The following is a 12,809-nucleotide window of genomic DNA, read 5'->3' as shown; positions in this document are numbered from 1 at the left end:
GTGCTCAGTTATTAGCATAAAGAAGGTTATCACTGTTGTGGTTACTAACTTACTCTGTTGTAGTTCTTCAGACCAAGGCACGTAGTATTTCAGTAGATTCTTATTAATAATTAATTAGGTTACTGTTTTCTATAAAAAGTATGAAGACCTTTAGCTGGCAATCTCAGTATTCTTGGAGGGAATATGGTTCTGTCTGAACCTCTGGAATGATATGCTAACTGCAAATATAGTAGAGCACAATTTAATGTTTTTCTGTCACCTGTTAAGAACCACACTGTGTATGATACATTTAGAGTGGAGCTGGAAAAAAAATGAATTACTCAAGAGACTAGTTTATGCTTCTTAGGAGTACATGGTTGTACTGAAAAAGCTACTAGTATTTTAAAAAACATTTACAAGTATGCTTAGGAAATTGCTCAACTTCTGATTTAAAAATAGTGTACAAAACTTGTTTTATTTGCCTGCCTCCAACTTTTGCAACCTTACTGCTTTTCAATTTTCAGAAACTTACTTGAGCAAGAACAATTGAAATGTATTAATTTGTTTCAGTGTATTTCAGTTTCTGCTTTCATTTCATTGAAATGCTGTTAGGTTGTTTTTGCTTCAGTTAGTAGAGACTTTTTTTTCATGTTCATATGCTAATACAGTGCATCAAATTCTCAAAGATAAAATCTGACATAGCTATTCCATTACTTCTAAAAATACTGAGTTTTATAATAGAGTAATTTGATAGAGCTGGAATTCAGACTGCTGAAGAACATGTGTTATGATGCGACACTGTTGCATGCATTTTATTTTATTTTTATGTTTTCCATAAGACATCTGCATCCTTCATTTAGGGAATTGAAGGGTGCTTATTGAATTTGTAGATGTTCAGTGCTTTTTCCGTGGAGTAAGTGCATGATGAGAATGTAAAGATACCTTCTGAATCTGGGATTGCATATAGGCTTATTTTCTGCTTGGAATTTTCAGTGAGGAGTCACATTGCCAAATGATAATACCCTTGAAAATGCTATATGATTTATACTTTCTGCAGATTGTAGTGCTGCATAACCTGAGACTGAAACACTGCCTGAAGTGAACAACGTCATTATGGCACTTCTACGCACAAAGAAGAGAGTCAAGGGCTGTTTTGAGCATGGGATTTGACCTAGTGTTCTGCAAATACTTATTATAATAACCTGATCATAAGTGTGACATATTTTATAATACCTTTTTAACTAGATTGTCTAACTTCTCTAACCAAAACTAACGTCACCTCATGCAAAATACTGCCTGTGCGTTTTAAAAAAAATAAAATAAAAACCTCAGTTTTCAAAGTATTTCTGATATGAACAAAGGAGTTGAGCACCGGGCACCATTTAAATTATAGGGAAACTAACCTTTGGGGTCCATTAGCTGAGACTGTATGTTGGTGACAAGCGGGAGGTTAAAACTTTTTGGTCAGAAGTTACTATTGGTGTCACCAAAAACAATGAGAATGTAAAAGGTTGAAAGCTTGGGTGAAGGGCATTGCAATGATAGTTGTGATTCTGCTTATGGAATTGCATGTGGTTTTGTTGTCTTTTTTTTTTTTTTTTTTTCTTGCAGTGTATTGGAGGAGTTTTCCTCCAATAGCTCTTTTGCAGTAGGAAAATATATATATATTTATTTTTTTTTTCTAGGGAGGAAGAGAGACAAATGTCTACCTACTGTGTGCAGAGATATTAGCAGCATTAAGAACAGTTTCCAAAACCATGGAAAAGCTATTTTTTCCCCCTCTTTCATTAAGTAGTGGATACATACGTTAGAAAAATTGAATTAGAATAATGTAAATTAAATTGGGTTTTTTTGTTATTTCTTTTTTTAAACTATTTCCTTGCCATATAAAGATGAGTGAGGCTATTTAGTTTTTTCTTACCATGTGATATTGTTTAAGAACTTTTTTCTTTTTTTTTTTCCTTTTTTTTTTTTTTTTCCTTTTTTTTTTTTTTCCCAGTCCAAAGCCTACCCTTCTAGATTTTTTGGCACAGGTAACAGAACGGTGTGTATTTGTTATTTCAGACAATAAAATTTAGAATACAGTGTCTGGACTCTTGAGACAAACAAACAAAAAGCTAAAAAAATAAACCACCCAGAAATCAAAGCTTGTTATATTACATGGCCAAAATCTTTACTCTGCTTTTTCACTTACGAGAATTCTTTTGAGTTTTGTAACTTGTCTGAGCACTTGACTTGTAGACACTTTCTCCAGCTCAAAAGACGGAGGCTCTCTGCTTGGTGTCAGGAGAGCAATTCTGGGCCACCTTCATATTTTCTGGCCCTGAGGGCAAGCCAGCACAATCTTCCTCTGTTGCCTGGTTGAATGCTAATGGAGGATTGGTCCAGGTTCAGTCCTCATAAAGAAACCAAGTAATCAACCAAGCAAAAATGCCAAAGAGCAGCTTTTTTTTTTTTTTTTTTTTTTCTAAATTCTTTGCCTCTTTGTCTATTTTGGTTGCTTCCTTGTTAATTTTTAATATATACAAAATACACTCATCAGAAGACTTTTTTTTTTCTGTTCAGATGTGTTTTATAGCTCTGCTGACTGTAACATATCTGGGAAGTGTGGGGATTTGCTGGAGTTCTTGGAGCACAGAATACTGTATTAAAACCTCTTATTGCATGAATGATTTATTCACTGATACATATGTATACACACATCCATATCCGTATCTCTGTATTGGTGACAGTACTTCCGAGTTAAAAAATGAAAAGATAACCTACCATGTTGTGGTGCAATTGAAACATCCCATAGGATATATCTGGTTACTTTAAAACTTTAACTGAATTTTGGGCAGCTTTTCTGTTTTCACAGCTGCCTTTTGCTGGGCTCCCCAAACTGTCGGCTGCCCTGCCAGCTACTTTTCTGTTCAGCTCACTTATTAGCTGGAAAGTTGGCAAGCTTATGTAGTGAGGGACTTCAAACAAACTTACAGATCAGAACAACCAATGTTGGCGTTTTAGATGTTTCTAAAGTGAAATGTTTAAGAATAGTTAGCATTTGGAAAGGAGGAATTTGAGATTTGGATTTTGTTCTGATTTAATTTCATGTTGTAATGTATACTCTGTGTGTGTTATTCTCTGACAGGAAACCTCTGTTCAAATTTCTTTTTTAGGCTATGCTTTTAATTATTTCAAATAAATGTTTTAGTTTTCAACACATTGAATGTGCTTTTTTCCCCAGTGTTATTTACAGCAACAATATATGCATATAAAAGCAAAACTTTCATCAGGAAAATTATATGTTTAAAAGTATAGAAAAAACATTTTACAATATGTGTAATACTGTCGTGACTAATACAGCATTTATGCAATCACATTCATAATAATATTTGGTGTCTTATTTATATCATGAAAACATGCCAGACTGTCCAAGTAACTTTAAGAGTGCCTACGTGGTTTTTTTTTCCTTATGATTTAACAGATAACCAGAATGCCTTTTCTCTAATATAATATTATTTCATGTTTGTAGGTAATATATGCTTTGAACACTAAAAATGATGAACATGAAGCTGCTATCCAAGCCCTTAAGGATGCTCATGAAGAAGAAATTCAACAAATTCTTGCAGAGACCAGAGAGAAGATCTTACAGTATAAAAGTAAAGTTGCAGAAGAAATGGATCTCAAGAGAAAGATCCAGGTCTTAGAAGAATCACTGGAAGATCATAAAAAGATGAAACATCAGGCCTTGACAGAATTTGAAGCCTATAAAGGTAGAGTTGAAGACATGCAGCTTTGTGCAGAAGCTCAGCATGTCCAACGTGTAGTGACCATGTCAAGAGAAGTAGAAGAGATCAGAAAGAAATTTGAGGAAAGGCTACGAAGTTTTATACAGTTGCAAGTGCAGTATGAGAAGGACAAGCGTACAGCCCTGGAAGACTTGAGAGCTGCCCACAGGCTTGAGATTCAAGAACTTCTGAAGACTCAGCAGAGTCAGAATGCTACTTTAAGTAAGGGGCAAGAAAAGCTAGAGGAATTGCATAGACTGGAGCTGGAAGATTTGAACAATAAAGTTGAAGAGTTGAGACTGGAAAGAAAAAAACTCATTGAGGACTACGAAGGCAAACTCAGTAAAGCACAGTCCTTCTATGAACATGAACTTGATTCTTTGAAAAGATCTCAGCTTTTTACAGCAGAAAGTCTACATGCTTGCAAAGAAAAAGAAGTGGAGCTAAGAAAAGAATTTCAAAACCAGGAAAGTATATTAAGGAAAAATCTGGGAAAACTTAAAACTGAATTGCAAATGGTCCAGGATGAAGCTGCCAGTCTACGTGAAAAATGCCAAAAACTTCAGGTGGCTCTTGGTACAGCAGAAAACAATGTTCAGGTGAGACTGATGATATGTTATTCCTAAGACTGTGAGTTTTCTTTCCCTATTTATGCTGTCTTTCCGTGAGGCTGGTAGGTTGAGGTGATTGGAACATGTAAACTTAATTTTCTGTCATTTGTACTTGATTATCATCTGCTTCTATTTTTTAAAAATCTATTTATATTTTAAAATTATTTTTTGTGTTTGATTTTCCCAGACTGAATTAATACTACTTAATATTGTAGTAAAATCTAAAAGCCCCTACCCAGGGGAATGTTTTGGTTTCCTTCCTTTCAGCTGTTCATGAACAGAGTTTCTTGTTCTAGTTGCAATATCCAAAGTGTAGTGTACTCAATAGAATACTAAAAACTGTTACCACTTAAAGAACAGACAAAAACCACCAAATCAAACCCTGTTCCACTCCCCACAAAGAAAGATTTAAAAAAAAAAAAAAAAAAGGCAAAAGCTAATCAATGTCTTTGCATCAGGACTCCACATAAATGGATCCCTCTCTCCTCCCCCCCAAAAAAAAGCATTTGGAGAAGGAAGGAGGGTGTTGGTGATGGGTACTGTTTGAGTTGTTATGCTGACAAACTGAAATGTTTGATAGAGAAGTTGAGAAACCAGTTCTGTTCTGTACAGTTTCTTTGCAGCAATGTATTTGACAGGAATGTCATACAACTGACACTATAAATACAACGAGTATTGTGTATTCAGTGCAGTCTTGCTTGTAGAGATCATTAGTTGCCTGAACATGTTGGGTCTTAAGAAAAGTAGATTTGTGGGAGGTAAGAAAAAAAGATTACTTCCTGAATGTTTTAACTTTTTTTTTATTTTAACATCTTCAATGACATTTTCACAAGCCGTTACAAAAATACGTTGTACACATTTTCAGTATGTACTGGTTTTGGCTGGGATAGCATTAACTTTCTTCGTAGTAGCTAGTATGAGGCTGTCTTTTGGATTCGTGCTGGAAAACAGGGTTGATAATACAGAGATGTCTTAGCTATTGCTGAGCAGTGCTTACACAGAGTCAAGGCCTTTTCTGCTTCTGACACCACCCCACCAGCGAGTAGGCTGGGTGTGTGCGAGAAACTGGGAGGGAACATAGCCAGGACAGCTGACCAAAAGGGTCAGCCCTACCATATGACGTCACCCTCGGCAGTATAAAGATGGGATGTTTGGAATCATGGAGTTTGTCTTCCCAAGTAACCGTTATGTGTGATGGAACCGTGCTTTCCTGGAGATAGCTGACTACCTGCCTGGTGATAGGAAGCTGTGAATTAAGGTACTTGTTTTTCTTTGTTTGTGTACATAGCTTTTTCTTTACCTATTAAACTGTCTTTATCTCAACCCACAAGTTTTCTTACTTTTACTCTTCTGATTCTCTCCTTTATTTTGCTGGGGGTTAGTGAGCGAGTGGCTGTGTGGTACTTAGCTGCTTACCAGGTTAAACCATAACACAGCATTACCTAGATAGCAGAGTTTCTTGTCCTTAAAGAAGGACAAGACATCCCAGAAATACAAAGACTGAATACTTTTGTCAGAAAAAAATAGGACTGGGTTGGCTGGACTTGAAGGAAAAAATTCTGTGAAACTCTGCTTGGGTTTTGGTGGCTGTGCTGAGGTCTGAAGAACAGTAATTTCTGTGGGTAAGCTTGAGTATCCTGTCTTTTGCATTTATAGTTACTCTCAAGTTTCAAAGCCAGGAGTACCTTAAATGTGTGGTGGTTGTAGTAATTTTGGAAGCATCATTAGGCAAAGCTGAGATAGGCCATGAGCTTTTCCCATATACAGTCTAATTCCAGCCTATCTTTTGGCCTACCCTTCTTGTGTAAAGGCTACAGGGTACAGTGAAAGAAGACTGCCACCTTTATCAGATGTTAAATTCAGAATACCTTTTTCCAGTTTCCCAAGGGACCTTCCAAAGTTCATTTCCAACTCTGTTCAGTCAATGAAGCAGAATTCTTGCCTTTCAATTGACTACATCAAGGAGGTGGGTTTCTGGCAAGCTGCAGCAAAGAGGAAATCCACTATATGTTGAGCATTCCTGTAATAACGGAGTTTCTCTTGGTTGCTAGGAAAAGTCTAGTAAAATATCAGCAGATTTTAAAGTCAGGTCCTGCTCTGATTATCATGGCTAAGGTGATAAAAGGCATAATCTCACCACTTCTGCTGTCCATATTACACGTCATTACATGTCCTGTCCAGTATTTTCCCCGTTTCTGTTTCCTGTTTTAGTTTCTGAAATGAGCCTTTACTATTCCAGTGACTCAAATGATAAGAAATGTAGCTTTCCTTTTAAAACAGAATTTCCTTTTCCTTCCTGCATGACTGAGAACACATCATCATCATCATGCTACCCTATAGACGTGCTGTTGTGAATCAGTATATCAGACTTACAACATACTAAAAGTTGGAGTTAACTTACTGCCTAGCTCTCATTTTTTGTATATCCATGTGCAGCTTAAGTTGTGTCAGTACTAAACACTCGTAGTTGCTGTGAAGGACACTGTAAACTGCTGTGAACATACAATGTATTCTTCAACGTAAAGAACATTCGGGTACCAGAAATCAGGTTTCTCCAGTTGCTCTCCAAACTCTGTGGACCATTTTACCATTTTTATTTTTAATTTAGCTTTTTGAATATTGTCACGTTTCTCTTATGTATACTTGTCATGCCATATATCCACTATCCCTTAGTGCTTCAACAATATTTTTGGAAAAACACATAATACAAAATCAATATGATGGTAATATTACAAGATGTTAGCTTTTGTATGAATAAAACTTGTTTCCAGAGGGTCTTTTGTGTACATTTTAAACTAAAGCTCACTTAAATTTGTACATGATTGTATATAATGGTAACAGACATTATCCTGTTCTTCCTCTAGGTTCTTCAAAAACAGCTAGATGATGTGAAGGAGGAGGAGATGTCATTGTTAAGCAAACACAAAGAAGTGGAAAGTGAGCTAGCAGCTGCTAGAGAGCGCTTACAGCAGCAGGCCACTGATCTTGTTCTCAAAGCCAGTATGTATGTCAGTAACTTAATCTGGAAATGAACTTCATCTGTTTATTCTAGTCTTTCCTTTTTCTGTTAAACTTGTGCAGGTTTAGAGTGCCTAAAGACTGGTCAATGCCATCCATAGATGTTTCTGACAAGTTTTGGGTTTTTTATATTGCTTTCGTATCACATGCATTGTACTTATGATTCCTTTTCTATGTACTTCTTTGTCCAAATGTTCTGCTTCATATGGCATGTATGCATCTTCCAGGCCTTGGAATTTCTTGCCTTAACTGCACTTGTACAGAATGCTTCTGCTGTATCTGTTCCCCACATAATCACTGAGGCACGCTTCCTGTTTCTCCATCCTTGTTCAATTGCCTTCCCTTTTTACTGCGACTGCAGTACTTTGCTTTACACCTGCTCAGAAGACTTGCAGTTTACCAGTTAATAGATCTGTTAGGGGTTTCTTTATATCTGCTTTCTTGACTTCTCTGTGCCTGTTGGCATATGGAAGGGCATAGAAAACAGTTTAAGAATTGCCAGTACGTATGCAGGATTTAACTTACTGGCATTGTCTCTCTAGTAAACTGCTTAGTGGTAGGGCATGGGCATAGGACCAAGTACTTGAACTAGGTTAACTATACTATAGGTAGTACTGTAGGCTAAAGATAAACCCCTGGCTTATCTTTGGTTTTGTTCAACTAGACTGCTCATAGAAATCATAGAATCATAGAACGGTTAGAGTTGGAAGGGACCTTCAAAGGTCATCATCAACCCCACTGCGAGGAGCAGGGACATCCCTGACTAGATCAGGTTGCTCAGAGCCTCATCCAGCCTGGCTTTGAATGTTTCCAGGGATGGGGCTTCCACCACCTCTCTGGGCAACCTGTTCCAGTGTTCTACAACTTGCATTGTAAAAAAATTTTTCCTAATATCCAATCTAAATCTACCTCCCTCTATTTTAAAACCATTACCCCTCGTCCTATTGCAACAGGCCCTACTGAACAGCCTTTCCCCATCTTTCTTGTAGGCCCCCTTGAGGTACTGGAAGACCGCTATCAGGTCTCCCCAGAGCCTCCTCTTCTCCAGGCTGAACAGCCCCAACTCTCTCAGCCTGTCCTCATAGGAAAGGTGCTCCAGCCCTCTTATCATCTTCGTGGCCCTCCTCTGGACCTTCTCCAACTGGTCCATGTCCTTCTTGTCCTGGGGGCTCCAGAACTGGACACAGTACTCCAGGTGGGGTCTCACCAGGGCAGAGTAGAGGGGGAGAATCACCTCCCTCGACCTGCTGGCCATGCTCCTCTTGATGCAGCCCAGGATGTGATTGGCTTTCTGGGCTGCTAGCACACATTGCCAGCTCATGTTGAGCTTCTTGTCCACCATCACCCCCAAGTCCTTCTCCTCAGGCCTGCTTTCAATCCATTCTCCACCCAGCCTGTATTTGTGCCTGGGATTGCCACAACCCAGGTGATTATTATACACCTGATTATTTTCTACACAAGTTAGCACAAGCCCAGGGACCCCTCTCAAAATTCAGTTTGGATAAGATCACCTTGTTTTGGACACTGGGATGTTGTAGACTGTGCCAGTTAGCCTTGAGGCCAGAAAATACTTCATAGTGTTAACTTGCTAATAATGTAATAGTTTACTATTTATATTATATACTGTGTATAATATACCCAAATTACCCAAGTAACTAGCAATAGGACAAGAGGAAATGGCTTCAACTTGCGACAGGGAAGGTTTAGATTGGATATTAGGAAAAATTTATTTACTGGAAGAGTGGTCAGGCACTGGAACAGGCTGCCAAAAGAAGTAGTGGAGTCACCGTCCCTGGAGATGTTAAAAAAAACGTGTAGATTTGCACTTTGGGACACGGTTTTGTAGGCATGGTGGTGTTCAGTTGACAGTTGGACTTGATGATCTTGGAGGTCTTTTCCAGCCTTAAAGATTCTATGATTCTACAATATAGTATTACATCACAGAATATGATATAGTATGGTACTATGATATAGTATTACAGCACAGAATATGGCCTGTTCCAGTGCCTGACCAATCTTTCAGTAAAGAAATTTTTCCTAATATTTAGTCTAAACCTTCCCTGTCACAACTTGAAGCTGTTTCCTCTCATCCTATTGCTAGTTACTTGGGAGAAGAGACCAACACTCACCTCTCTACAACCTCATTTCAGGTAGCTGTAGAAAGCAATGAGCAATGTGCTATTACTGTAATAGGTTACTCTTACAGATGGCTACTTGTGGCATAGCCCTCAAACTGTGTGTGAGGCCTGTATCAAGGCTTTATTTCTGTCTTTTAAATAATCAGTTCCTGCAGATGGAGGGAGTCTGTCTGTTGCCTAGGAGAGCTTTATGCCTAGGACAAGTGGCATAGCTGAGCTAGCTAAGGTAAAAGCTAGGAATAGTCTAGGGTATATGTTCAGACAGTGTAGAAGCCAGCCAGGACCCAAGACTGTGAGGTCGAGGTCCTACTGCATGTAAATAGCTAAAAGGAATGGAGTTCCTGCTAAGAGCATCTCAAATCGTGAATCTCAACTGGGAATCTGACCCTTCAGAAAGTTATGTTTGAGGTAGTCAGAAAAATTCATTACCTGAGATTGCTGGGGAAAATAAAACCTGTTCCTGTACACTACTTCACCATTGCTGTTTCTTTCCCTAGGCAGAAGCATGGGAAGGGCTCAGCAGCAATTAGTGGAAACAAACTTAAATATCCAGGCTGTTTTTCTGTATTACTGATGACATGGAGTCACCTAGACTATAAGAACAGGACTGGTCTTCTCTGGCACCAAGGTTTTTAGCTTTAGCAGAAATTCCCATGTGTCCATGCTGTTACTGAGCTCAGTGGCACTGTTTGTAGAACATCTTTGCTTTACAGCACCTCACTGTACAACAAGAACCAGGAGCCCTCTTTGCAGTGGTGCCATCAAGCCTTTACCATGTGATATAATTGCTTACCAGCCTGATTGGAAGTAGTTTCTGACACTGGCCCACTGCCATCTCCTTTGAATTTCAGCTCACACTTGGAAATCAAAAACTCTGCCCTGAAGAAACTGAATTATTGTACTTAATTACCATACAAAATACTTACTCATTGTCTTGCAGTTTGAGAATGCTGTATTAAGTCTATGGTGGGAAATCAATACATTCTTCTTCCATTTATCCTGAGATTCCAAACTTGAAAGGAAATTGCTGCATTTCATACCTTTTGTGTACAGCATGAGGAATGGGAAACCTCTATTATGTGTTGGTATTGCTAGGACAAAAGATCTAGATCAGTGTGTGTGTGCTTACAATAAAATATGCACGTGCATAATACTTCCTGACAAACTTGAAATTCCCGCACAATTATTCTCCTTGTTACATTCGAAAATCTAGTTTGCAAATACATTTCTTAAATGGCTGAACTTTTGAAACAAGTTAGTATTTGAAATCTTATAGATGTTAAGCCTACTTGTTATCTTAAGTTCTTTTATTCAATTTTTAGTTTTATCAAACAAAAATGCCAGAATTATTCTTGGAAATCTTCAGGGCTTAGTACAATTAGAGGTGTGCATTTTTTATAGGAATAATACTAATTTGGGAGCATTTTTCATGGCCAAATTCCATTATGTATCCACTGTCCTTTCCTTCACATCTGTATCCACAGGCAACAAAGGTTAAAATGGTTTCCTTTTTGGCTGATGCCTTGCTTTAACCACAAAGGGAAATTAATCTGGAGGCTCAGTGGTTTTGTCTTGCGAGAAACAGTGACACAGTCCACTTTCTTAGCTATTTCTCAGTAACTTAAATTACAAATCAATGCTCTGTTATTAAAACTCAACTAATATGTCATTTTTGAAGGTTATAATAAAAGAGGGGGAGGAAAAAAAGGCTCTCCTAGACACTGTGACTTAAAAAAAAAAAAATTGTTCTGAGTAACAGTACAGTTTTTTATCTGGATGCTTTCTTTATGTGAAAATGTTAAGGATCTCTCTGTAATCTTTGAAAGTCTGTTTAGTTACCAATTCATTTTATCTTATGCTAATTTTTAAAAGGCATATTTCTAATATGTGTAGGTCATGCAAGGGGTAATACAGTATTTCTATCAGAAGAATGTGTTCCAACATGGAATGTCAGCTTAAGTATCACTTCATGATGCTTCTACAAAGATGTTAAAATAATGGGAGAATATCCTCTCTCTTGTCTTTCAGTTGAACAAACTTAGGAGCATCCTCTCAGTTGTTCAATTGAACAAACCTAGGAGCATCATCTTAGAATCACAGAATGGTTAGGGTTGGAAGGGACCTTCAAAGGCCATCTAGTCCAACCCTCCTGCAAGGAGCAGGGACATCTCCAACCAGCTCAGGTTGCTCAGAGCCTCATCCAGCCTGGCCTTGAATGTTTCCAGGGATTGGATCTTCTCCAAAATAGTCCTCTATTCCCTCCTCCTAAGCCTCTCCTGGAAAAACAGGAGATTCACTGCTTTAGTGACTTATCTAGTAATAGTATTTTCAATAATACAGATATAAATTCAGAGGAACAGGGACCAAAATTTCTGAAGTAATAAATCTTTTTCCACTGCTGATGTGAAGGACAGATGATTATACTGTCTAGCTCTGCAGAGTATTTTGTGTATGTGTGTGTATATATATATGTGTGTGTGTGTATATATATGAAGAAATTAAAAACAAGCTTCTAACCTGCAAGTGTTGAGGTCATACTTTACTATGGAGAGAATAAGTTCTGTTACATCTTTTAGTCATATCCCTATAACAAAATAAACAAACTGTAATTCCTGATGTTTTACATATCTTTAGCTGCTGTACCTAGGATGCTGGTTAACTTATCAGTTTGATAAAACAGTAATATATTTACCATTAGACTTCATTGTTCTGTATTCTGTTGTGTAGCTTATCGTGGGGTCAAAATATGCAGGTTTTGGTGGCATTACTCTCTGTTTTCATACTATTGCCTACCTCTGCTTTCTCTTGGAGTCGATATGCAACTTTGAGCCAGGAAAATTGAAACTATAAGAGGCCCAGCACCAAGAATCTCTACTGTTGTTGGACATTTTACAATAAAACTAGAAAAGGGAGAATTGGAAGGGAAGATAAGCATTGCAGTGAAGATAATGGAGATCCATATGAAAGCTTCCACTGGAGTTGTACTTCTGGAAATCACTGAATTATGAGTTTGTGTGTACTTCAGCTACATGAAACCAATGCTGTGAGGTTTTAAAGAGCTGTTTTGGTTTTAGGTCACATTGGAATGCTTCAAGCTACTCAAATGACTCAAGAAGTTACAATCAGAGATTTGGAATCAGAAAAGTCTAGATTAAAAGAAAAACTATCCCAGCTGGAAGAAGAGAGAAACTTGTTGCAAAGCAAAACGCAGAGTCTGGATGAGCGACAAAGGCAGCAAATCCTGGCCTTGGAGAAGGTTAAACAGCTTATTGGCTTTAGTTAAATAAAAACAA

The 12,809-nt window shown here is 37.9% G+C and overlaps 1 protein-coding gene across 2 annotated transcripts in view; it reads left to right on the top strand.

Annotated features, from left to right (window-relative positions):
• FAM184A (family with sequence similarity 184 member A) overlaps nt 1-12,809 on the top strand; it is an 81,727-nt gene that overhangs the window by 26,747 nt on the left and 42,171 nt on the right. For both annotated transcript variants that reach the window (XM_086745150.1, XM_086745148.1), the window contains exons 2-4: nt 3,494-4,348; nt 7,225-7,360; nt 12,591-12,772. In XM_086745150.1, coding sequence (XP_086601276.1) covers nt 3,494-4,348; nt 7,225-7,360; nt 12,591-12,772 — 1,173 coding nt within the window. The remainder of the gene's footprint in view (nt 1-3,493; nt 4,349-7,224; nt 7,361-12,590; nt 12,773-12,809) is intronic.

This window comes from Chlamydotis macqueenii, chromosome 3, assembly GCF_036417535.1.
Source record: "Chlamydotis macqueenii isolate bChlMac1 chromosome 3, bChlMac1.mat, whole genome shotgun sequence".
Taxonomy (NCBI): Eukaryota; Metazoa; Chordata; class Aves; order Otidiformes; family Otididae; genus Chlamydotis; species Chlamydotis macqueenii.
Note: the sequence above shows the minus strand (reverse complement) of the source record. Positions and strands in the feature narration are given on the sequence as shown.